This window comes from Xenopus laevis, chromosome 3L (assembly GCF_017654675.1).
Source record: "Xenopus laevis strain J_2021 chromosome 3L, Xenopus_laevis_v10.1, whole genome shotgun sequence".
NCBI lineage: Eukaryota > Metazoa > Chordata > Amphibia > Anura > Pipidae > Xenopus > Xenopus laevis.
The window spans coordinates 18,647,003-18,674,441 of record NC_054375.1 but is presented as its reverse complement, the minus strand read 5'-3'; the positions used below and the strand labels follow the sequence as shown (position 1 = coordinate 18,674,441).

General features: G+C 41.0%; 1 protein-coding gene across 1 annotated transcript; it reads left to right on the top strand.

The window, feature by feature from the left end:
- The first annotated feature begins 1,522 nt into the window (after positions 1 to 1,522).
- On the top strand, positions 1,523 to 26,344 carry LOC108710768 (matrix metalloproteinase-21-like). Its single transcript, XM_018251929.2, has 8 exons — positions 1,523 to 1,630; positions 15,530 to 15,719; positions 16,198 to 16,858; positions 17,641 to 17,780; positions 18,001 to 18,142; positions 18,947 to 19,204; positions 25,089 to 25,261; positions 25,863 to 26,344. The coding sequence occupies exons 2-8, from the start codon at positions 15,546 to 15,548 to the stop codon at positions 26,166 to 26,168; spliced, it is 1,854 nt and encodes a 617-aa protein (XP_018107418.1). The 5' UTR covers positions 1,523 to 1,630; positions 15,530 to 15,545; the 3' UTR covers positions 26,169 to 26,344.
- The last annotated feature ends 1,095 nt before the right edge of the window (positions 26,345 to 27,439 follow it).

Sequence of the window (27,439 nt, the reverse complement as noted above, 5' to 3'; positions counted from 1 at the left end):
GCCCTTCATTTGCATAATGATTTTACCAGCAGGGGACAAGATAGGGAAATCTCATGATACTTCTAGTGGAGGAGTTTACTTAAACAAGGCATTCTGGGTAGAATACTCAAAGCAATCTGAGCATGCTCCTGAAATTTGCATATTAGAGTCTCTGTTATAGTCTCAGTATGGCCTCCCTCGTGAAAGAACCCATTTGACAAAGTAACCTGCAGTTTTTTCAAAAAACTATATATGTAGTTTGATTAAACGTGTTTAGCTTGTACTGGTCAGATTGTTCATATGTATTTGATTTTGGCTGTGATAGGTGCCCTTTAATATGCTGCAGGTTCTTGAATTCTTCTAGCACCACGCACCCAAAGAGAGACAGCTATTTGCCACCCCTGGTATTGTGTGGCCTGAAAGCCCCACTATTACAGTATGATTGATTAAAGTGTAATATTGGTCTAGCAAGCTGTCTCCCTATGTTAGATAATGGTACAGGCAGGAAGGATGCTCACTGGAGTCTGTAGTTAAATATGAGATACATAGAAGACTATTGGAAATGTTTAAAGGGGTTTAAGTTATATATTTTAGTATATTATAGAATGGCTAATTCTAAGCAACTTTTCAGTTGGTCTTCATTATTTATTTTAATTAATTTTTTTTAAATATTCGCCTTATGACTCTTTCCAAATTTATTATGGGGGTCACTGACACCATCTACAGATTGTCTCAGGATATCACTCTCTACATCATACTAAAAGTTAGCTCAAAGGCAACACTGCTTTTAGAATACATGCCTGATGTTGTTGAACTACAGTTCCCAAAAGCATCCTGAAACTACTGATAAAATGTTGGCATATATTGTGATTTATTGTCCAGCAAAATGTTGATCACATTACTAATGTTTACACCTCCTGCTTATTTTATTTTAACAACCCCCCCCCCAAAAAATATTTATTATTAATAAATATGTACCGGCTACAAACAAAACTTCATTGATAATGAGGAACTGACGCATTTGCTCGAAAAACCACTCAATGAAGCTGAGGATGCTAAGGACTGTAGTAGCCTCAGTGCTGTAAACTACACTTAATCAAGGATTAAGTTGCAATCTAACTTATGGAGCTGAGGATGCTGAGGATTGTAGTTTACAGCCTCAGTGCTGTAAACTACACTTAATCAAGGGTTAAGTTGCAATGTACCTTATGGAGTGTCTGCACCAGTTCATAAAAAGAGAAATATCTTATCCTACTAAAGACAAATTTTATCTAATACCCAGGAGCATATGCTGACCCATATACAGATATATATATATATATATATATATATATATATATATATATATATATATATATATATATATATATATATATATATATATATATATATATATATATATATATATATATATATATATATATACGTATAATTGTATCTCTGTTTGGCCTCGTTCCCACATACTTGGCACTGGGAAAAAAATGCTTAACAAAACACATGATTCCAGTGTGGTGTGGGGCAGAGCTGAGACATCACAGCTGTTTCCTCATTTTCCAGCAGACCAGCAACCACTCCATACACAGAGCTGTTTAGCCCCTTGACCATCATCTCCAGACCCAACGGAACCCCTGCAACTGGAGCAGCACATAAGGTAAGAACCCAGCTGTTTGATTCATTGGTCACCCAGCCTTTGGTACAGTGCCCCACTGGCAACGTAGGCACCTATCAGCCAGGGATAATTTCAACATTTTGTAAATGATACAGTGAAAAACACAATTTTTGCACAATTATATCTATTATATATTATAAAGAATCCCATTGTTCATAAAGGTCTGAAATAGGGCAATTCTGTTTCTCGTAGAGTTCTGTTGGATCAAACAATTCTTCATTTTGAACTGATTTCCTTTTTTTTCTGTAATAATAAGACAGTACGCTGGACTTGATGGGGACTAAGCTGCATAAACCTACCTGGGCTTTTTAAATGTATAAATATTCTTAAAGGGGTGGTTCACATTTCAGTTAATTTTTAGTATGTTGTAAAATGGTCAATTCTAAGAAACTTTGTCTTCATTATTTATTTTTTCTAGTTTTTAAATTATTTGCCTTTTTCTGCAGATTTTTCCAGGTTTCAAATGGGAGTAACTGACCCCATCTAAAAACAAATGCTCTGTAAAGCTACAAAAGTATTTTTATTGCTACCTTTTAATATCCGTCTTTCTATTCAGTTCCTCTCCTATTCATATTCCAGTGTTTTATGGTTGCTAGGGTAATTTGGACCCTAGCAACCAGATTGTTGAAATAGCAAACAGATAGCAAACAGAGAGCAACTGAATTAAAAGATAAATAACTCAAAACCAGAAATAATAAAAATGAAAGAAGAAGAAGAAAGTATCTATATCATTTCATTATTGTGTTGTTTTGGTATTTATTTAGTTATTACTTATTATTAGTTATTACATATTGTAAGATATAAACACAAAAATAAAAAGCAGCCCAGTGAAAGCATATTACATTTTAGGGTCAGGACACACAGGCAGATTAGAGGATATTAATTGCCCAGCGACAAATCTTATCCTCTTCGGGCGACTAATCTGCCTGTGTACCCTGACCCTTAAGCATCTTCCCAATATATACTCATTTTCAATCTCAGATTGTATTGAGTGCAATAACAGTGTTTAACCATTTGTTATACTCAGCACTGCTGGTTGCAACTTTAAGAATAAAGTAGCAGAATCCCGTTGATATTTGTGAAGGCAAGGTTGATTTCTGATACATTGTTTTAAGAGACTGAACCAGCAATGCAGAAAAGGATAATTAATACTGACATCAATCTATAGATCACTTTAATGCGGCTCAGTGGTAAGCACTTCTACCTTGAAGCTTGGGCACTATGTGCAAGGAGTTTTGTGTTCTCCTCGTTATTAGGGATGTAGCGAACGTCGGAAAAAATGTTCGCGAACATGTTCGCGAACATCCGGACAAAAATGCGAACGGTTCGCAAACGTTGCGAACCCCATAGACTTCAATGGGAAGGCGAATTTTAAAAGCTAGAAAAGACATTTCTGGCCAGAAAAATGATTTTAAAGTTGTTTAAAGGGTGCAACGACCTGGACAGTGGCATGCCAGAGGGGGATCAAGGGCAAATATGTTTCTAAAAAATCCATTGTTGACACAGCGCTGTAAAGGGCAGAAATCACACTACGTCACTCAGGTGGTGTTTCTGGAGACGGTATTATTATTGATATTTAGACAGAATGTGAAAAAGCTCCCACAGCTAGGTGGCAGTGGTTTGAAGAACAGATGCAGATGAGAGATGAGCAGCAGGACAGACAGCTGCCCACAGCAGCTACATACAGAGCACTGCAGTAGAAGGTAGATTACTAGCCAGCAAAGCTACCTAACCTAAAATGTCCCTCAAATCCCTGCAGAGTTCTGTCCCTACAATACAGAGCAGTATCAAGTAGATTACTAGCCAGCAAAGTTACTATCAACTGTCCCTCAAATCACTAACAGCTCTCCCTACACTAGCTCTTCCAAGCACACACAGGCAGAATGAAAAAACGCTGCAGGGCTTCAGTTTATATATGGAAGGGGAGTGGTCCAGGGGGTGTGGGGGTGGTCCAGGAGGGAGAGCTTCCTGATTGGCTGCCATGTATCTGCTGGTCTGGGGGAGAAATGGCAAAAAAAAGCGCCAGCTAAGGCGAACCCAAATTGGCGAACGTTGCGTTACGTTCGCGAACATTCGGCGGACGCGAACGGTCGATGTTCGCGCGAACAAGTTCGCCGGCGAACAGTCCGCGACATCCCTACTCGTTATTGTGTGGGTTTGCTCTGGGTATTCCGGTTTCCTCCTAAAATCCATATACATACAGACAGGTTCATTAGTTTAAGATAAAACTGGCCCTGTTGTATGTGTCATATGGACCTTAGTTTGTAAGCTCCACTGGGGAAGATGTATAAATTCTGTAAAGCACTGTGTCAGCGCTATATAAATAATAATATTAATGATAAAAACCTGTACCAAGCAATCAGGGAAGAATGTTTTCAATCTGCTGTTTTAAAGGGTATATTTAATCGGTTGCTAACAGTTACCAGAGCAGAACAAACTTTGCACCTTGTCTTACATTAACACAAAAGTACATACGACTATTAAGATGTACACACCAAAAGCCCTTTAAAACCCTTGATCCATTATTATAAAGGGGGTAATATAATGACAGGGGCAATGTTTGCATTACAATACCTGTTGGTTATTAGAGTGAAAATTCCTGTTTCATTGAATCTGACCTTAGATACAGGGACACGGTTTCAGATTTGGGAAAATGACCTTAAATTATTCTCTGAATAGTTTCTGTGGGGCTAAGCATTTAACCTTCTTCAGATCAAAGTCCTGGTTCTTCCCGTGGTCACGAGATGTACTCACTGTACCCGTGGTCACTCTGGCTTTGCAGCATCAGAATTCTAAAGCCTTTATTGAAAAAAAAGAAAGATTTGTTAAATGTTAGATATGTCTACTATTTATATGCTCACAGCAATGTGTATAATGTAGAGTAAATCCAACTATACCAAAGTAACGATCACACTTTTGGGTTTAGTTGACTTCTCTGTGTGTGTAAAACCTGCTGCTCAACCATGGCTTGCCCGGTTGCAGGACTACAACTACTGTATGTTTGAAGCATGCTGCAGTGTAGTAAAATAATAAACCTTCCATACAGGCAAGAAATGTGATGCCAGGTACAGAGTGGACCAGAGGAGCTGCTGTAACATGCCATAGACAGTCATTAATTATTGGGCTGGTGGGGGCTGTTTGGGCCTCTGTGTACTTAAAATGACAGGGCCTGTTTGGAATCCTAGTCTGGACCCAATGTATGCCCAGACTTGGTCACATATTACTGGTAATCTTTGAAACTTGTTAGAGGTAATATCAGACCACCTTACAGTGCAAATGTATGATAGAATGTCCGCCCAGTTGGATTGTAAAGTGATCTGATACTGAACTCTAACAAGTTCCAGTGATACCTGACCAAGTCTGGACATACATGGCTTCCAACGGGTCCAGACTGGGATTCCAAAGAAACCCTGGCATTTCAAGTACACAGTTTCACCTGCCCTTTGCAGTCTGATAACCATAAGCTTTGCCTTTAGTCGTATAAACTTCTTTCATTTAACCAAGCATGCAGCAGTAATGATTGAATTAGTTGTCTGCCTGGGCAGGTAAGGCTTCAGGAATCTAAGCCATGCCAACCCATCCCAACAGATGGGGTGGAGGTGTTATACATGAAACTGGCACTTTTTTTCATTTGCGAACATAAATAATCACCCGTCCGACTCACCGCTCATTTGTGAAATTCAAATGGCATGGTCCTTGGTCACAGATATCGGGTGCTGGAATACATTGGCGTTCCTCAGCATCGATTTATGGTTTAAAAACAATTATTTATCCACGTTAAAACAGCACACAGAGTGTGTCACCTGAGGCGTTTCTGCCCTTAATCATAGGCTTGTTTGTTTTTAAAAAATAAATCGTTGTTGCGGAACTCTATTCTGAACTCTTCTATTTACTGAATTTTATTTTTCATGTGTTCCACAGTATTATGCATGAACGTGGCACTATATTTACCCTACCATGTATCCTGGAGGCATCATATACACAATTGGTACCATATCTATCCTGCTAAGTGTTGTGGGATGTATAAAATTAGCACAATATTTACAATAGAATTATTTGCTGTGTAAACAGTGTAATTTAGAAATAAAAACGACACCATAAAAATTATGACAGAATCCCTTTAAATTTAGAATACAAATATATATGTAAAAATATATCCCCTATATTGCAATTGTAACATTTTTAGAAGTTATCTACTATTTAAGGCTGCCCCCTAGTAACACATTTTTGTTTAGTAAGGTAATAGCAGTTTTATCTTGAAATTACTTGGAAAGCATAAGTAGCAGCTATATCTCTGGGAGATAAAGTAGCTTCTTTTATTAGCTTCCCAAGCAGCTAAATTCATCCCTGTGCTCTAGATGGATCCTTAAAGCTAAAATTCAAGCACCGCTGATATAATTCGAAAAGGTTTTTTTACAGAGTTTCATTTATCTACAGATTTATCGACAGATGTTACGTTGTTTGAATTGCATGCCATCTTATCTACAATACTACTATCTGTTATATTTATATAGCACTGACATATTCTGCAGATTATTCATTCTCCACTTTAGTTTTAATAAGGGCCTGATGGGGTTTGAAACATACAAATTAAGGTAGCCACACATGTCAAGATCTGTTAGGGCAGTTTGGCTGATTTTGACCTTACTTCCGACCTACTATATATATATATGACACAAATCACTCTTTCTTTCCGAACTCAAATTTAATTTGCCTATGCTTCTTTAGTATGATAACTCTAAAGTTATACTGTGCATGGTCACCATAGTCTTACTAAAGCCCTTCAATCAACCCAGAATGCAACACTACTGATAAGGTAGATGACAGCTTTCTCAATAAGCCACGTTTCTACATAGAACATAATGCAAAAATTAAGTTGCAGAGGTCACTTTCTGAATCCAGCTAGAGCTGTTTTGAAGTTGCCTTGAGGTCATAGAAGAGTGGTTTCAGATAAGGGTCCCACTTGATTGCAAACATGGCTCTCAAGGATTCTATATCTTTCTTCTAAGATCTCCTTCCTCTTCCTTACTGCAAGTCCTGCAAATATAAAAGATTACAGTATATTCCTTGTAGACACAAAGTCAACAAAAAGGAGCCAATTCCATGATCTTGCTTCTTCTGAAGCTACAATAGCTTTCATCTGACCATCTTCATCACACCACCTTGAGATTAACCATCATAGTTGCCATCTCCACCTTTAGCAGTACCACATAAATCTTATAAAGCCTTTTTTTCGACTTTTACGTTGAAAAGGTCTATGAATAAGTGCCTAGTGTCTACTGATGTTCATTAGAACTACCAAGGCTCCTGAGTTTTTCGTAAAATCCCCTATGAGTATTATAGCCTAAATTATGTAGTCTTTGAGAAGGCTTGAGAAGGATAAGCCTCTTGAAACCAAACCCAATACATTTCTGACAGCAATTAAATGGTATTATATAAAGTTAGTACTTTATTCTGCCATGTGTTTTTGTTCAAGAAATGTATACAATTACGTGTCAGGAGAGACATTATATATGGAACTGGCCCCATATTGATCGTGCCATGTGTTCTGAGATGAATGAAATTGGCACTGTATTCAACTTCTCATGAGTTCTTGTATGTATATATGAAAGTATATTTATCCTGCAAGGTGTTCTGGTAAGTATTTCACATGAAATTACTACTGCATTTACCCTGACGTCACGGCAGGGTAAATGCAGTAGTAATTTCATGTGAAATACTTCCCAGAACACCTTGCAGGATAAACACGTGGCCGTGTTTAAAGTTTACCCTAGTACAGGTGTGGGAGCCAATATCCAGAAACACGTTATGCAGAAAGCCCGAATTATGGAAAGGCCGTCTGCCATAGACTCTATTTTATCCAAATAATCCAAATTTGTAAAAAATGTTTTTTTATCTCTGGTGCCTTGTACTTGATCCAAACTAAGATATAATGAATCCTTATTGGAGGCAAAACCAGACAATTTGAGTTTTTTAATGTTTACAGTAGACTTAATATTTCTAGTAGACTTAAGGAATGAAGATCCAAATTAAAGAAAAGATCCATTATCTGGAAAATCCCATGTCCCCAGCATTCTGGATAACAGGTCCCATATCCGTTCAACAAAATAACTTTTGCAACATATCCCCTCATATACTGGATCAGAATTTTATTTTCCCATTTTTTATTTTGTCATCATTCCAGATGGAATTCCTCCAAATGTAAGTCGGCTGAAGTTCTGGAGGATGGGGTGTTGTTCATTAAGGCGCTATTCTAGCTTGGATACACAAAATGGTGTAGATCTCCCTTGAAATTGTAAATAGCTGGACATCTTAAGTTTACTAGAAACCAGCCAAAAGTGAGCCGATAAATCATTAAAAGTAATCATCTACTATAAACCAAAATTGACACCTAACTATAATCAAAGCGCTCTATCTGCCATACCCTGCAGATGAATCAAATGTGTTTTCAGGTGGTGGAAATTGATGAATTACGTTTCTCAGAAGTACGTGCAAAACATCTTCTAAACTCTCCTGTTGCTATCGGAAAAGAGAGAGAGAGAGGCCACTTGGGTATTTCCCTGCAGTAGCTACTCTGGTTTGTTTAAAGTGCTGTTATCTGGGGTCTTATCTAGAATGAGTAATACTTTTCATGGGATTAAGCTGCCAAACTTTCCCACGGCAGGACAGGCAATATTAACGTTGAAGTAAACAAGAAGCGGTCCTTCTTGAAGAGTTATTGACTACTGCAGAGTAATAACAGTTTTTCATGTATGAGCTGAATGTTTTATCTTCTATAAAATATAGATAAACAGCTTTTATTCAGTAACCCTTGCTTGTTTAATGGGTGGTTCACCTTTAAGTTAACTTTTTGTATGTTATAGAATGGCCAATGCTAGTCAACTTTTCAAATGGTTTTCATTATTTATTTTTTTTATAGTTTTTTTTAATTATTTGGCTTTACTGACCCATCTAAAAACCAAGGCTACAAATTTATTTTCATTGCTACTTTTTATTGCCTTTCTATTCAGGCCTCTCTCCTATTCCTATTCCAGTCTCTTATTCAAATCAATGCATGGCTGCTAGGGTAATTCGCACCATAGAAACGTGATTGCTGAAATCACAAACTGGAGATCTGCTGAACAAAAAGTAATTAAAAAAAAATAATTAAAAAACACAAAATATAAAAATGAAGACCAACTGCAAATTGTCTCAGAATATCACTCTCTACATCATACTAAAAGTTAACTAAAAGGTGGACAACCCCTTTAAGTATTTTGTATGTGTGTATAATTCACAAGAACCATGAATAGCCTGTAAATTATTTCCTTATAAACCGTGCTTAGTGATGTCATCAATTATAATTGGTGTTTAGTGATATAATTGCTGTCATGTGACTCACAAACTTTTGCATTATAATTAAGTCACCCCAGAGTTCCATGACCTTTATAAAAGCACTCAGCCTTTAGCATTGTGCTTTTAGATGTCATGGAACTCCTCTGTGATTTACAATATCCTTATATTTTATAAAAGTGGTACATCATTTACTATATAATACACAAGCGGAATTGATATACTGTAAAATATATCCTTCTAAAATATGCTATACCTTTACTAGTTTATTGAATAAATAATTAAATAAATTGGATCAGGTTATTAGAGTAAACATAATGATGAAAAGTGCTGGGTTTGTATTCCACCATGGGTAATATGTGTGTTTGTGTGTGTGTGCACATGTTCTAGAGTGTGTTTGTTCTCTCTATGTGTGCATGGGTTTCCTCTGGGTACTTTGGTACTCCCATACCACATGGAGAGTGCAGGACAGTCTTCTATGTAATGTTGTTGATATATATATCATCTCTGTATAGGTAAACGTATGGAGGATTGGGCAACCTGTTGATTACAAGGCAAAGAAATCTGTTAACTTTAAATGGGAAGTGAAACAGTGTTCACTACAATCTGTACAATTTGGAGATTGGCATAACAAATTTAATCTCAGAAAGCAGGAGATTCAACTGCAGCAGAATGAAATATTACAGGGATGCACCCAAAATCTGTATTACACCAAGTCAATAAATCTCCCATACTAACTCCATGTGCAAAGGGCTGGTTCTGTTTCACATTCAAGGAAGAACAGCAGGGGTGGCAAGAAGCCATTTAGTAACTTTAGGTTAGAGAGCTGAAGTACTAAAACCAGGCCAGGACTGGCAATCTGTGAGTTCTGGCAAATGCCAGAGGGGCTGCTATAAGCTGGCATAAAAAGTTAGTATTTAGTACTAACTTTTAGTTAGAGGCTGTTTGGGCCTCTGTGTGGACTGATTGGGCCTCTGTGTGGACTGATTGGGCCTCTGTGTACCTGAAATGCCAGGGCCTATTTTAATTCTCAGTCTGGACCTGATAAACATGCCCCTCCAGATTCATCCAAAGAGTAAGCATCTTAATAAGTATTGCTTTGATGCTTACACAATTGAAGTTCACGAGCAGTAACTATAAGAGCCAGCAATCATACGTCTACCCTTTTATTTTTATCCTTTACCATCAATGTTCTGCCATGTGATGGTTGAGAGAAAGAGGGACAGTGATCTGGCATAGGTCATTTACCCAAAGGTAATTCTGCACCAGACCATTACAAGCTTCTGTTTATGTTTCCATTAGTCCTCTTATTCACCTTGTCAGCTCCACTTCCATCACTAAGTGCTCTCTAATAAACATAAGGGCTAGTCCACACGGGGAGATAGCGACGCGTTTGCGGTCGCGGCGACAAAGCGCCGCGACCGGCGCAGGCGACAGTTTTGTATGGGCGCCTATGTAAAAACGCCTGTGCTAACCACACGAGGCAATGCGCTTTTCAACAGTCGCCTGAAAAAGCCTGGCGAGGCATTTTCAGGCGACTGTTGAAAAGCGCATCGCCTCGTGTGGTTAGCACAGGCGTTTTTACATAGGCGCCCATACAAAACTGTCACCTGCGCCGGTCGCGGCGCTTTGTCGCCGCGACCGCAAACGCGTCGATATCTCCCCGTGTGGACTAGCCCTAAGGGAGCCCAGCTATTAATCTGCGTGTAACTGTTCATTAATCATGTTGTTCTTTTGAAAGAAGAAATGGAGGAGGGACATTCATCAGCTTTCTAAAGACAGACATAAAGTCATGGCAGGGCATAAACCACGTGTATTCTGGTTAACGTCAGTTCAGTTTAGGTTTTATAATATTTAACAGTATGGGTACTTAAAGGAGAAGTAAAGCCTAACTAAGGAAGTAGCTAGAAATGTTGTACATTATGTTTTGTGCTTCTGTACCATCCCAAGGCAACCACAGCCCTTTAGCAGGGAAGATCTGTATCTCCAAATATGCCCCAATAGCTCCCCATCTTCTTTTCTGCTGATTCACTGCACCAGTGCAACTAGCATCAGGATTTTATAATCAGCCCTGTAGCATCAGCTTATATTACAGACAAACCTCATTTTCTGCTTGATCATTTGTGACAACCCCTAAGCTTAGCTTCTCAATGGCTGATCAAAGCCCACTGAGCATATGAGTGTCGCAGACACTTTCCAAGATGGTAACCCCCGTGGCAAGTGTGAAGTTCTGGATTATTGCTGCTATTGAAACACTTCAACTTTAGTCTGGTGCAATAAGTCCAGTATATAAAAAAATTCACAATTCAACTTTTTTGCCCAGAACTACAGAGTAATTGTGGCTGCCTGTTAAATAGTATGCACCATACCTTGCAAAGTAGCAGCCTGCCAACTGGGTTAACATTTTGCTTGAGCAAAATGTAAACCAAAATAAAGTTATTTATTAGTTGCTTAATTAGATCAGTTAGTTGCTAATTACATTAAATTAGTTGTTTATGTAGGAGCAACACACAAAAGGAGCACTGGAAGTAATATCTCCTGAAGGCATGCATTAAAGTTCAAGTAAATGTAGAATGACTGGTTGGTAGACATCCCCCCCCAGTGATTTAAGTCACTTCAGAACTCAGATTGGTGCTCCTCTTCTTCCAAAAATGCCTCCATAATCTTCAAGATTCCTCTATGATGCCCTGGGCTAGCACATGCACTATGCCGATTTGTGGATGAAGTGGAGCATCAGCCCTGGAATGCAAGCCACTAGAATTACTCAGGTGTGCCTAACAACTTGGCACCACCCAGTGATCAGTGTAAGACTAGGGTGTCCTCAGAACCCCCTCCCCCAGTCCCCTTGCCCCAGCTCCTCCAACTTCCCTCCCCATGTACCTTTTTACCTTTTGCCGCTGTGATGACAGGAGTGAGGGGAGTGCCTGCAGTTCCTGGCGTGGATCTGACCAGGTTCACTGGGGCCAACCAGGTTTTTTCCTGGGGTCCCGTCAGCCCAGTCTGACCCTGCCAGTGATTGTACCTTTCCTTGCTGTTTAATGCCATGGCTCCTTCTCTCCAACTTGCACCATATTGAGCATAGTTTAGGCAACCACATGCTGTATTTAGGTCCGGTGCAACCAATCCTCTGCCTGCCCCCATCGCCCTGCCCATGTGCAGATGGCTCATCAGTCCTGCACATGCACCTATCGAAGAACATGAAGGTATAATTCTGTATTAACTATATATTAACTATATAGGTAACCTTCAAGTTGCTGTTCTATGCAAGGGCCATGGGTTCCAGATAGGGTTGCCACCTTTTCTGAAAAAAAATACAGGCCTTCCTATATATTTATCTTTTTTCCCTATTAATAACTTTGGGATCAACCATCATCTTTACCGGCTAGGCTGGTAAAATACCGGCCAGGTGGCAACCCTAGTTCCAGAATGTAAATTCCACCTTGGGCAGCCAGTGTTTTAGAGCAAGGCAATTATAGCATCATACAGATACATATTGTCTTATCTACACCCTTTGTTTTCTGGCAGCACAATTGTTACAGTGGCTATTAGCTTCTAGGCAGCTTTGTTTCTTAGAAGTATCAATTTCTCAGACACCTCATATATATATTTGTTCTTTTTAGCCTGCAACAGTCATTGAGCTCAGCTGCTATTTCTCAGCGTACTGACTCAGAACTAATGGAGGCAGTGTCATCAAAGAGAGATTTAATTGGACATATTTCAGAGGGCACAGAATATCAGTCAGAGGAAACTGCAGTTATCAGGAATTCCTGCTCATGATTTGTTTATAGCAGTTATAGAGAATGATTTGTTGCATGCTCTGAGAGAGTGTTTGTAAGGTCGATTTTTGTTTATGTGCAGAGCAGTGCCATCCCCGATCCAGAAATGTTTTTTGTCAGGATTTTGTTTTGGCGGGATTTACGGCTTCATCACTCCCCTGTCCAAGCAATCCAGTTGCATACGCAGCAATATAAATTTCAATGCTGGTGATGTTCTTCTGCCCAGACACGGGTGTGTCAGAACACATAGCAAACTGCCAATGGGACCACCAGTCACTTGTACACATTTTCTTTTGAAGGTTAATTGGCTCTTGATAGAATTGATCACAGTGCAATGGCTGTGGGACCCTTTTCAGTTGAAGTACCCTTTTGAAGTTCAACATTTGGTCAGGCTGAAGCCAAATTGACAGATATATCAATATTTCACAGTTCCATGAATATTTAGGGTTCCTCCCAAATATAGGCAAACGCCTTGGCCTGCAGAAGTGTGTATGATCCTATCACAAAGGCAGATGCACTGGTGGTCAGGCAGATGGAAGTCATTGGCCAGGCAAAGTAACTGCATCTACTTTAATTAAAACAAGAAGAGAGCCTTATTCCCATAAGAAGTTGAGTATGTGTCAGTATTCAATTGAAGTTTTGAAAAGAACCACTGGAAATATTGATAAAATATTGGTGAGAATGGAGGTGCAATGAATCTTAGGCTTCTTTAAACCACAGCAAAGACCTCTCTGAAAAGGACAAGGCATTAGCACCAACAACATGTTTTTGTTTATATTCAGCCATTTTCCTATCACTACCAATCACAAACTCTTCCTGCCTTTCAGAAAGGTCTAGCCTTCCATATTATCTAAGTACACTGTTTTGGTGGCTTCTCACCTTCATTTCCACTAGAAATTGTTGGCAGACGAATGTCCACAACCAGTATTGTAAAGACAGTCTACCTTATTAAATACATCCATCTTTAATGTTGTCTACCACCAGCTGCCTCAACACAAAGTGGGCCACACCGAGGAACTAGGGTAGGGCTACTGGAAGTATTATTCTTAAAGGATCCTAACTACTTATAAGTACATTTTTATTATACAGATTAATACTGACCTTTTTTCTTTCCCTATTTCATTTATTTTTCTTTTTTTAAGTCTATTTCTGTATTTTTTGTTTGTTTACATGTTTTTTGAAATAAAAAAGTTAAAAAAGAGAGATTTATACTGAGCTTCAGTTTTAATTTTTTATATTATCTCCAGTTTAAATTTAGACTTGGATACAGATGTCAGAGAATTTTATTATTTATTTATTTGGATCCAAGCCCAAAATGTGTTTATCGCAGATTTAAATTAGGGCTTTATATCTGTTTTATCCAAATGTTTTAAAAAAGAAGATAAATTGCTTTTCTTCTTCTACTTTTCTATTTCTGTACCAGGCTAGTACATAGTTCAGCCAAGTCATATCAGCCTCCAGATAAAGAAAGGCTCACTTTAATTTCCTGACTTAACAGAATGCCAAATGCTGTCCAAATGATGAACATTTTAAAAAGAGACGATTGTCTGCATTTGACCCAGTGTGTTTAGCCTACACACTGGGTCAAACTCTAATAAAATATCCCAGTTTTATAGGTTCGGCTTAGCTATACCTTGAAAACTCAGCAGATTATATAGTGAATAAAGTACCCCCTTTTGTAAAGTATAAGGATATTGTAAGTTACCGAGAAGTTCCATGACCTCATACAGGTCATGAAACTCTGAGATGACTTCTAATATCCTCATATTTTGCAACGGGGGTACTTTTATGTATTATAATACACAAGTTTCAGTGAGTCACCTGAGAGAAATATATCACTAAGCTCTGATTAAAACCGATGACATCACTAAGCACTGTTTATATAGTAAATAAAGTACCCCCTATTGTGAAATATAAGGATATTATAAGTCACCGAGGAGGTCCATGACCATTTAAAAGCACGAGGCTGAAGGCCGAGTGATTTTATACAGGTCATGGAACCCCGAGGTTACTTCTAATACCCTCATATTTTCCAACAAGGGGTACTTTATTTATGATAATACTCAAGTTTTAGTGAGTCATGTGACAAAAATAACATCAATTCACACAGTTTATATCTGATAACATCACTTGTCACCATTTATAAAGATATAATTTGCAAGATATTCATATTGTGTATAATAAAGGAATAACCTACAAAGTGCTAGAACATTCCTGTACACAGGTCTGGATATATATAAGCAAAATCATCATATTGTTTGTCTGAGGATACCTTAATATTTTACCTTAGTGTAAGGGTTATTTTGTTGACCAAGCTTAAGTTTGAAGGGGTTGAAATTGATTGACCTTGGTCTTTTTTTCAACCCAAATTTATTTTATAACCATGTAACTTCAAAATGGCTGATGATAAGCCGATCATTGGCGCAATTGGGCATGGACAGGGCAGATTGGGGCATGAACTGAAACAGCACAGGTTTTTATTTTATACTGTGTAGCATGATGGCTCATTGGTTAGCACTATTATCTTGCAGTGCTGAAGTCCCATGATTGATCCCAACTTGAGCACTACAAGGAGTTTGTATGTGGGTATGCTCTGGGTTCTCTGGTTTCCTCCAATATAAAGATTGGCTCTTTTAGATTGCAAGCTTCACCAGGGCAGAGACTGGTGTGATTGATACACAATGTCTCCAAAACACTGGAATCAGTCAAAAAAAATCACAAAACATCATCAATCATTAAGTACTAACTTCAAGGCTTTTTTTCATTAACACAGGCCAAATTTGGCAAGAATGGAGGGGTTTGGTCACCAAGGGAAGATGCCAGTCCCAGCTACCATAATCTTCCTCATGCTGATCACAGGATGGACCGACTCTGAAAAAATCTTCCATAACAGAGATCACTCTGATTTTGATTTGCAAAACATTCCACATGCAGGTGCAATCCTAAGCCCAGAGGCTGCACAGGTAGTTATAATATAGGTAGCAATCAATTGTTAAATGGATAGTATACCTGATTCTTACTACAGAGCAGTTTGCCCTTGATGGGGCTAATCATTGTAGAGTAGGGATTTTTGATTAACATATGCCAAGTCAGGGAAGCAGCCATAGCTGCTTGGGTAGCTTTAGGGGAAATGGGGGCATTTGTACTGGAGATAGGAGGGATGAGTCCTTCAAAATTTCTTAGGGGTTCACACATTTTGCTGTGACCACATTAAAAGCTCTTAATATGGTACCAAGGCAGCTCTATAATTACTGTAGCCTGTGCACATAGAAGGTCTCTTAACATAAACCCAAGTGGAATGGTCCTACGACACCCATTTGTCCAAATTTAGATACAGCACAGCTGCAATAGAATCTGGTGATGAATGCTTGTATTTTCAATAGTAATTTATATTTTGTTAAAGAAAACAATGAAAGTTGACTTTCACTTTTATTTCCACAGCAATACCTTGTAAAATATGGCTGGGTCGCTCCTGTAAATTGGGAGGAGCAAGCATTTACAGAGTTCCCTGTACATGATCAGGCACCACAAGATGTCTCCCAGCTGATATCAGAAGGAGAATTTGAGGAGCATCATAGAGTCAGTAATTCAAATGAAAATGAAACTCAGATAAACCCATCCTTTGTAGACTCCTTGAAAAAATTCCAGGAGGCAAATGGGCTAAATGCTACAGGAGTCCTGGACAGTGCTACAAAGATAGCCATGAACAAGCCACGCTGCGGTGTTCCTGACTTCAAAGTTGCATCAAGACGCAGGAATGCAACGCTCAGCTTAATGAACGCAGACAGTAACTCTCACCAAAACAGCTCACAGGATGAAGAAACTCAACGTAGAAAGAGAAGTTTCCTTTCTACAATGGTTGAACAATACAGGCAAAAACGAGAAGCCAAAGACACCATGGGAAACAGCAATTCTAAGAGGTTTTCCAGAAATACGCTGAAGTGGAGGCTGATGGGAGAAGGATACAGCATGCAGCTGACCATACAACAACAGAGGGCAATTCTTGCCTTGGCTTTCCGTATGTGGAGTGAGGTTGTCCCTCTGCAATTTGTGGAGGACCTAACAGGAGATGATATAGACATTCGTATTGGCTTTGGAACAGGTAGGTGATTCACCAACTCAATCCAGTTATTGTTTTGGTGCATAGGGCTGATTATTTCCAGTGTACAGCAATTCTATGTAATTAAAGGGTCTGATCTTTCATCCATAACATCTGTGTGTTGGGCTTAGGAATGTCCCTTTTGTATGACATGGCAATTACACCTGTTCAGAATGGGTCGTTGAGGAAAGTTGAGGAGGCATGATCTGGTTATATGAGTGATGTCACTGGAAGGTGGTGTGGTTAGACAGCACAACACCTTAGAAAGTATGATGGTATTGTTCAAACTAAATATTATAGGGCCATACACCACAATGTCAGCTTGCTGTGGACGCACACTCAAATTCATCAAGGGGCAAAAGTTTTTTAGACTTGGGTTGGGTTCAACCCCCATTTACTGAATGATCAAGTCACCCTTAGCTCAAAGATATTGTTGCAGAAGTCACTCTGCTATAGATCCAGAAGCATCAGTAACAGAAACAACCACCCCAATAGGCATGCAGGCTGGGCCTTTGCAGCTTTGGGCCCTTCAGTGGCAGCTACGCAGGGGCGGAACAAGCAGAAATGGGGCTATGGACCAGAAGTTAAGTTGTCTAAAAATAGGACAAATGGTTGGATATTTGTACAACTTGACCAAATGTGAAGAGAACCAATTTGCCATGACTGACCAGCAGTCTGGTCCATCAATATAAGATCTGCAACAACCCTTAACCTCTCAGCTAAAGGACAACTGTGATTTAAGATGGCATAATTGATCTTCAACCTGCAAATATTACATGTTACAGGACAGCACCTTGGTTGCTCACAGGCATTCGATGGGGTAGGTCAGCAGTTTGCTCATGCCTGGTACCTCGGAGATATTCATTTTGATGATGATGAACATTTTGTTGGACCATCCAGTGAGCATGGAATCAGCCTTTTGAAGGTAAGTGTTTTCTGAGATCTTCCAGCTAACCAGGGTAAAATGATAAAAAAAATGTAATCATATCTACACTGTCAATTTTCTTGTTTATCAGGGAATATCTTAGTTGTGTAGAGAAGGGGTGTGAAAATATCTGTTGATTAGGTCTCCCAGATTCCTGCTAAAGTGATTGACTACTGCAGGATTGAACCAATAATAAGATCATTAACGTGCTTTGTTGCAGGTTGCAGTTCATGAGATTGGTCATGCCCTTGGACTGAGCCATATAAATCGTGAAGGATCTGTCATGCAGCCAAATTATACACCTCAGGAGCGCCATTTTGAGCTTGACTGGGAAGACAGGAAAGCAGTGCAGGAAAAATATGGTGCGTTTTTCTGAACAGTTAGATTTGTGTCCAACATAAACTGAGATTAACATTCTCAAAGCAAAGGTATTATAATAAAGTTGGTCCACCTTTTGCTGCTATAATAGCCCCTACTTTTCCTGGAACATTTCCTTCCATTTGGCCACAAGAGCATTAGTGATGTAGGGCACTACCTGGCTCGCATTTGGAGTTCCTGTTATAACATTTGGTTCAGTTGGGTTTGGATCAGGGCTATGAGCAAGTCAGTCATGATCTTACATTCCCATCTCAGCAATCTGATTCTGCATGGACCTGGTTGTGTATAGAGGAAGAGTCTTCCCAAAACTGTCAAAAAGGAGGAAGCTCCAAATTGTCAAGAATGTCATTGTACACTATAGCCATAATGTTTGCTTTCAATGGAATCAGGGCTCATAGCCAGAAGCCCATAGAAACCATTATTCCTTCTAAACCAAACTTTACCATTGGCATTATGCATTCAGGCAGATGGTATTCTCCTAGCCTCTGCCAAACCCTGACTTTTCCATCATTAGCAGATGGTGAAATGCAATTTATCACTCCAGATGATTAATATCCAGTATTCTGGAGCCCAATGGAGGTTTCCTTTACACTACTCTAGGTGACACTTGTCATAACACATGGTGATGTTAGGCGTGTTTGCCTCTGATCAACAAGAAAAAACCCACACTCCCTAAGAAAAGTCCTTGTGCTGACAAATTGTATCTGCCAAATGCAAAATCTTGAAATTCTGCTGAAAGATCAGCAAAAAAATGTTCGCCTATAAAGGGGAATGCTTTTTGATTGCAGGTGCTTGTGACGGCAGCTTCAGCACAGTTTTTGATTGGATAAGGAGGGAACGAACTCCACGTGGAGACATAGTGTATCGATTTAATACTTATTTCTTCAAGACAAGCTGGTACTGGATGTATGAGAACAAGAGCAACCGGACACGATTTGGGGACCCACTCCCTATCAAGGGAGGCTGGAATGGTATTCCGGATAAAGACATTAATGCCTATGTTCATGTGTGGACTTGGAACATTGATGCACAGTACTTTTTCAAAGGTAAGGTATATTTTGCCTACATCATCTACTATTGAGGACATTCTTGAGGACTAATTCTTAATGCAAGCCAAGAGGAGCAATTTTGGCGACTCCAGAATTGCAAATCCCACCTTTCACCCAAAGGGGCAAATTTACTAAAGGGCTAAGTGGCTAACGCTAGCGAAAATTCACCAGCGTAACTTCATTTTGCCACTTCGCCAATTTACTAACGGGTGCTGGCGTAAATTCGCGAAGTGGACCTAATCTATTGCTACTTCCCCAAAAAAACACTTTTATAGGGTGATAGGTTGAAAAAGATCGAATTTTTTTTACGGTGCCCTCCTTCCCCCTACATTTGATAACATATGGCACCTAAACTATACTGTGGGCACATGTGTAGGGCATTAGAACACATTTATTAAGGTTCCCTGGCCTTGTGTAGTGTAATGTGTATTGTACTTTAACTGCACGCCGTATACAAATTTGCCATCACTAGCGTAACGTTGAACCACTGATCGTAACATCGCTATCGCAACTTCGCAAACGATCGGTAACTTGCGCACAACTTCGGATCTTCGTGAATTTGTGCAGCCCTGGCGAATCTACATCTGGCGAAGTGTGGCGAAGCCAACGCTGGCGCAACTTTGAAGATAAATAAATTTGCCCCAATAGGCTCAGGGTTGATGTGAACAAACATCTGGTGTGCCAAATTCGTCTATGCCAGTTTTTTTTTATTTTATTTATTAAAGCCTGAACAGAAAGTTAAGTGCAATTTGCTAAAAGAGAAGTCCACAGCTCTTATCACTTATATGGGTTCTCCTATGGTGAATAATATCATAATGTCTGTGTCCTTAGGGTCCATGAATGGAGCACCTGCTCTGGGACTATGGTCTGGAAAGGCTAACCTCTGTACATTGAGCCAGATACAAAATATGGTGCAAGGTGCAGAAATTGCAAGGGAACCCTGTATTTCATGGCTGGCATAAGAAGGCAGTATGTACATGGCTCCTCAGAGGTTTGCACCTCTGAACAACGATTTGCATTTCATTATAGGAGTTTTAAGAGCAAACAAATGCTTTGTACCCTATTTTAGTACCTTGACAGAGGCTTATGAATGAGGCCAAATGTCTCTGGTTAGACATACAAATTAGACCTCTAAAGCATACTGTAACAATCTGTTACCTGGGATCCCGAGGAGGACAGCTGGTCCTAGGCGGCCAGATGGCAACTGGAACTCCTCTACGGCTCCGGTCTTCACCAACGCCCTTTTGGGGCCCCGGACTTTCTGCGGCGGAGTCAGCAAAGGAGCCAAGCCTATTAGCCAAAAGCGAAGTATCCAGGGATCAGGCAAAGGCGTAGTCAATTACAGGCAGTGGTCGGTTTCAGGAAGCAGAGAAGCGAAGTACCAAGGGATAAGGCAAAAGCGTCGTCAAGTTCAAGCAGTGGTCGGTCTGGGCAGCGAAGGTACAAGGTCGAATTTAACAGGCCAAGGGTTGAATAAACAGGAAAGCAGGCAAACGGGACTTGAGCAGGAACTGTGGAAACAGAAGCCAGCTTGGGCAATGTGAGAAGGAAGAGGAAGGTATTTAAGTGGACAGGAACCAATCAGGAGCAGGCTGAGGAAGACAGACAGATCAGAGACCAATAGGAAGCCAGGTGCCCAAATTAGAGGTCATAGCTTCTAAGTGTTTTGGTGGGAGCGTCCATTTTGGCATGTACCGGTGTTTATGCGCCAGCGCAGCAACTTAGGCGCCGGCGCATAAACACCGGTACATGCCAAAATGGACGCTCCCACCAAAACACTTAGAAGCTATGACCTCTAATTTGCGTTTAGCGCTGGCGCGCTGCCGGTGTTACAGTGCCCCCCCTTCAGGAGACCCCCTCCGGGGGCTCCCAGGGCTTGTCGGGAAACCTCCTATGGAAGGTCCTCAATAATCGGGGGGCATGGGTATTGGCAGCACTCACCCATGATCTCTCCTCAGGACCAAAGCCTCTCCAGTGGACCAGGTACTGGACTCCTCTTCTGGACCTACGAGAATCAATAATATCTTGTACCTCAAATTCCTGATGGGCATTAAGGAATACAGGAGGAGGAGGTGATTCCAGAGAAGAAAATGCGTTCTGGACAACAGGTTTGAGCAATGAAACGTGGAAAGAGCTGGAAATGTTCATGTTGGGAAGAAGGTCCAACCTCACAGACACCGGATTAATGATTTCCTTGACTTTAAAAGGACCGATGAAGCGAGGACCCAGCTTAGGACAGGACTGCTTGAGCTTGATATTCCTAGAAGAGAGCCAGACAGAGTCCGCTACCTTGAACCCGGGAGCAGGGCGACGATGTTTAACGGCAGCCACCTTCTGGCGTGAAGAAGCCTTGGCAAGGGCGGAATGAGCATCTGTCCAGATCTTCTGAAAGTTCCGAAACAAGGAGTCAGCTGCAGGAACGTCCACTTTGACAGCAGTTGGAGGAAGAGCTGAGGGAGAGAGACCATAGACACAGAAAAAGGGAGAGCAGTTTAAAGAGCTATGTTTGAGATTATTATGTGCAAACTCAGCCCAAGGAAGAAGATCAGACCAGTTATCCTGATTTTGTGAGATGAAACATCGGAGAAACTGCTCCAAAGATTGGTTCGTCCTTTCAGTCTGCCCATTACTCTGAGGATGGTAAGCCGTGGAAAAGTTCAGATGAATGTTCAGAAGTTTACAAAAAGCCCTCCAGAATCTTGAAACAAACTGAACGCCACGATCAGAGACAATGGAGGAAGGAATGCCATCCGACGAAAATGATCTGGACAGGGCATCAGCCTTGGAGTTTTTTGAACCAGGGCGAAAAGAAATGATGAAATTAAATCTGGAGAAAAAGAGAGCCTAACGTGCTTGGCAGGATTCAGTCTCTTGGCAGAAGAGATGTATTCAAGATTTTTATGATCCGTAAGAATGGTGATAGGTTCAGCCGAACCCTCCAGTAGATGACGCCATTCCTCTAGGGCCAATTTAACTGCCAAAAGTTCTCTGTTGCCCACGTCATAGTTTCTCTCAGCAGAGGAAAATTTCCGTGAAAAGAAGGCACAGGGATGTAACGGGCCATGAAAGTCAGACCGTTGTGAGAGGATGGCCCCAACTCCGGAATCAGAAGCATCAACCTCCAAAACAAAAGGACGAGAAACATCTGGATGAATTGAAACAGGAGCAGAAGAAAAAGCTTGTTTCAGATCATCAAAAGCTCTCTGTGCTTCAGGGGTCCAGACAAACCTTGTACCCTTCCTAGTAAGGGCGGTGACGGGAAGGACGATGCCGGAAAAATTTCTAATGAACTTCGTATAGAAGTTGGCGAAGCCCAGGAACCATTGGACCGCTTTCAGATTAGAAGGAGGGACCCATTTCTGGACCGCAGAGACTTTTGCTGGATCCATCTCAAAACCAGAGGCAGAAATGATGTAACCAAGAAAGGAAATCTTAGGCTGATGAAATTCGCATTTGTCAATCTTGGCAAACAAATTATTCTCTCTGAGGCGCTGAAGAACCTGTCTCAGATGAGAAACATGAAGGGATTCACAAGGGGAGAAAATCAAAATGTCATCCAGATAGATTACAACAAAGGAGTAGAGGAGGTCTCGGAAAATATCGTTCATGAAGTCTTGAAAGACAGCAGAGGCCGAAAGGCATGACCAGGTACTCATAATGGCCGTCACGTGTGTTGAAGGCTGTCTTCCACTCATCTCCTTGCCTTATACGGATAAGATTGTAGGCTCCCCTGAGGTCTAACTTAGAAAAAATTTTGGCGCCCTTGAGCTTATCAAAAAGTTCAGGAATGAGAGGGAGAGGATATCTGTTTTTGGTAGTTATCTTGTTGAGACCACGATAATCAATGCATGACCGAAGACCCCCATCCTTCTTCTGAACGAAGAAAAATCCGGCACCAGCAGGTGAATTAGACTTCCTGATGAACCCCCTAGATAAATTGTCCTGGATGTAGTCCTTCATAGCCTGAGTTTCAGGTATGGATAAAGGGTAAGTTCTTCCCCTAGGAGGGAGGGTTCCAGGGATCAGGTCAATGGGACAGTCATAGGGTCTATGGGGGGGAAGGACTTCAGCGCTTTTCTTCTCAAAGACATCAGAAAAGTCTCTATAACAGGCAGGAAGAGACTTGAGGGTGGATAAGGAACAAACGGAGACTGGAGAAGAAGAAGAAGAAGAAGAAGAAGAAGAAGAAGAGAGCAAACAACTGGAAGAACAGCAGGAATTCCAAGCAGACAGTTCTCCAGCAGACCAGTCAATAGCAGGGTTATGCAGTTGCAGCCAGGGCAACCCTAGGATGACCGGAGTGGAAGGGCAGGAGATGGCCAAAAAACGAAATCTTCTCTTTATGGAAAGGACCAACTTGAAAGTGCAGAGGAGAAGTGGAGTGAGTTATCAGTCCAGGAGAGACGGGATGTCCATCAATTGCTTGAGCCGCCAGAGGCACTTGAAGAGGAACAAGGGGCAAGGAAGAGGCTCGGGCAAAAGAGAGGTCAATGAAGTTCCCAGCAGCACTGGAGTCGATGAAAGCCTGGCAAGGAATGGTCTTGGAGGAGTGCTTAATAAGACAGGGAACCAATAGGCGAGAGTAGTTTCATGGTGGAGAAGAAGCGGCAGTGCCCAGGACGGTCTCCACCGGCCGACCTAGGCTTTGAAGTTTCCCTGCGGCCGAGGTTGAGGCTTGTTAGGACAAGTTTTGACAAAATGACCCTTCAGGCCACAGTAAAGGCACAGACCTGCCATACGACGACGAGACCTCTCCTCGGGGGTCCAGTAGCCCCCAGCTGCATAGGTTCCTCCGGCACAGGAAGAGAATTAGCCAGAGAAGCTGGAATGTTGGAGTCGAGGAGCAGTCTGTGAGCACGTGATTTGGACGAAAGCCTCTCCTTCAGTCGAACATCAATTCGGATGACCAAAGAGACCAGGTCTTCAAACTGCGGAGGAAGATCTCGGGCAGCCAACTCGTCTTTTAGGGACTCATTGAGACCGTTCCAAAAAGCTGCCACAAGGGCCTCGTTATTCCAGGATACCTCAGCGGCAATGGTACGGAAATCGATGGCGTACTCGGCTGCGGAGAGTGACCCCTGGGAGATCTTTAAGAGACGAGTCGAGGCATTCACCTTCCTACCAGGAGCATCAAAAATCTCACGGAAAGTGGATAGGAAGGCCGTGGATGGCAACTTCACCGACGCCATTTTGGGGCCCCGGACTTTCTGCGGCGGAGTCAGCAAAGGAGCCAATCGTGTTAGCCAAAAGCGAAGTATCCAGTGATCAGGCAAAGGCGTAGTCAATTACAGGCAGTGGTCGGTTTCATGAAACAGAGAAGCGAAGTACCAAGGGATAAGGCAAAAGCGTCGTCAAGTTCAAGCAGTGGTCGGTCCGGGCAGCGAAGGTACAAGGTCGAATTTAACAGGCCAAGGGTCGAATAAACAGGAAAGCAGGCAAACGGGACTTGAGCAGGAACTGTGGAAACAGAAGCCAGCTTGGGCAATGTGAGAAGGAAGAGGAAGGTATTTAAGGGGACAGGAACCAATCAGGAGCAGGTTGAGGAAGACAGACAGATCAGGGACCAATAGGAAGCCAGGCGCCCCAAATTAGAGGTCATAGCTCCTAAGTGTTTTGGTGGGAGCGTCCATTTTGGCATGCACCTGTGTTTATGCGCCGGCACCTAAGTTGACGCACTCCAGCGTTTATGCGCTGGCGCGCTGCTGGTTTTACACATACAAAAAAATAAGTAATATAGGGCTGAGGATTATTAAGCAATCTTGCACTGCTAGACCAAATACTCAAGAATGAGATTGGTAACTCATTGTTTCAGAAATAATGACTCTTCTTCTATTTCCTGGCTCATGTGGCAGTGTTGTGGTTCTGCTCTTGTCCTTACTAGGAACCCTAGTCTGGCGCTATGACCCTGACAAAGACAGGGCATTCACAGAGGACTGGAGGAAAGTCAAGTATCCCCAGCCTATTTCAGAATTATTCCCAGGAGTCCCAAGTCCAGTGGATGCATCTTTTTTCAACAAGAAGGAGCGTTTCATCTACTTCTTCAGAGGAAATTATGTAAGTACTTTAAATACCCAAGGAATGGCATATGGATTTTAGGCTTGTCTGTCCCCAACTCTCCCCCTTGCTGTAGAAGAAGCTGTACTGAGAATGTGCGTTAGGAAATTCTGACAGCCAGCCCAGTCCCTAGTGGACTCCCTAGTGATAAGGCCATGAGCCAAGTTGTCATAGGTCTTTGTGGCCTACCAACAGATCTGGTACTGGAAAGGCATTGCTGAACCAAGCCCAGTAGCAGGTTGAGACACCCGTGATGCATATTAGCATATCCAATACTGCCACACTTTTAATATCAAAGCTATTAGGACAGACCTTTAGGGTTATGATGCAAGTGACAGGGAAGGCATATTTGCACCTGTGCATGTTAAGACATCAGGAGGCAGCAGAATTCATTTCCTTGTTAGATTCCTTTAAACCTATTCATAGAGTGCCCCAGGGGTGTAATAACAGAAAATGCATACCCTGCAAGCAACAACTGGGATCATGGAAACCAAAAAGGGTACAAGTATATTCGATATTTATCAAATAGTATAACTGCTAATTTTATTTGACCTCAATGACCTTGTAATAAGGGATATCTGACCATTTTCATTCCTTCTAGGTTACTGCTTTCAGTGTTGATAAAAATCGAAAAGTAGAAAAATTCCCCAAAGCCATCTTCGACATCTTCCCACCCGTGGATCTCAATGACCACCCCATAGGGAATATCGATGCCGTATATTTCTCATACTCTTACCAAACAACGTTCTTCATTAAAGACAAATATTACTGGAAGATGGTTAGTGAACGAGAAAGACAAAACAACTCATCTCTGCCTATGAATGGATTATGGCCCCGGAAGAAAATCAACTCCCAGTGGTTTGATATTTGTGATGTCCATCCTTCTGTACTCTTACTGTCAACATAAGGAGGAACTGGTAAGGCTTCCACGAGAAGGACTGTATGGACTCAATGTCTATGAATGAATTTCACCTTCAACCATAACCTGAAGACAACCAATGGATTCAAGACTTCTGCTGTGCAAAGAAGACTAGAACATTGGGCAAACATTGGTTCTTTAATAAAGTACCATCTAATTACTAATTTAGAGTTGCCATAAGAATTACCAAAATGTAGGAGGTGGGCAAATGAGAGTTATCCAAATCTCGGTATTGGTAATTCATTTGTCTTGGTTAAAAGTTATTGATGCCTTGGCCATTGCTGCCATGCTTTGATGTATAGGCTTAATTATACCATACAGCTTATTATTTGCTAAGTTTCTCAAGTAGAAATTCTTTTACGTCACATATTACACCCTGTCTATCTAGTTCCTGCTTCCCAAGATAGATTGGCTATGCTATCCTTGAATCATAGATTAGAAATTGGTGTTATGGTGGTACTCGGCTATGAACCCTAATCGCTACATTCTTATTAAGCTGACAAAAGATGGTTCTATTTATTTATCCAATTTGCCAATATTTATTGGTAAGCCCTAAGGTATGATGAGGACTGTGAGTTTTGTTTACCCTCATATGTAGTTATTATTATGCCTTCTAATGTGGTAAATAAGACAAGGAAACATGAATGTCTTCTCACTCCCTCTGGATAAAGGACTTTGGAGAAGGTTCTGTGAGTTGCATAAAACATTCAAGAGGAATTTTTAAAATTCTCTCTGCCTACACCCATACAACATATTCCAATACACATAAAGCACAACCCGTTATTCCTAGACACGTATAAATCATGGCAATCTGTCAGGAAACGGCAGAACATATCACAATACATTTCTCCTTACATATCATGGATAGACAACAAAAACTTCATACCTGGTATACGAAACCCCATTCTACATCACTGGAGTGTCAGCGGCCTACACAACATACATGACGTACTAGACAATGATTACTCAGTACTCTCTTTAGACAAGATGACAGAAAAATTTCCGTTTACAAATACCCACATATACTTGGCTCTGCAAATTATTCACTTTGCGACAGCTATATTACAACTCCTAACGACTACAGACAAAAACAGCTTACTGAACCAACTATGGAAGCATAAAACCAAGAAACTTTCGACTTCACACATTTATCACACTATTAAACCATTATTGAACGTAGATGACATAGACAAACCTAACTTCAAATGGATTACGGAAATTCCTAACACCACAGAATTAGACATTCTGAGACAACATAG

What these genes read in the sequence shown, in the direction of transcription:
- LOC108710768 (XM_018251929.2), top strand. Translation starts at nt 15,546, where the DNA reads ATGGAGGGGTTTGGTCACCAAGGGAAGATGCCAGTCCCAGCTACCATA. An exon ending in ATGGAATCAGCCTTTTGAAG is followed by an intron (nt 17,781 to 18,000) that starts GTAAGTGTTTTC and finishes GCTTTGTTGCAG; the next exon opens with GTTGCAGTTCATGAGATTGG. An exon ending in ACTTCTTCAGAGGAAATTAT is followed by an intron (nt 25,262 to 25,862) that starts GTAAGTACTTTA and finishes CATTCCTTCTAG; the next exon opens with GTTACTGCTTTCAGTGTTGA.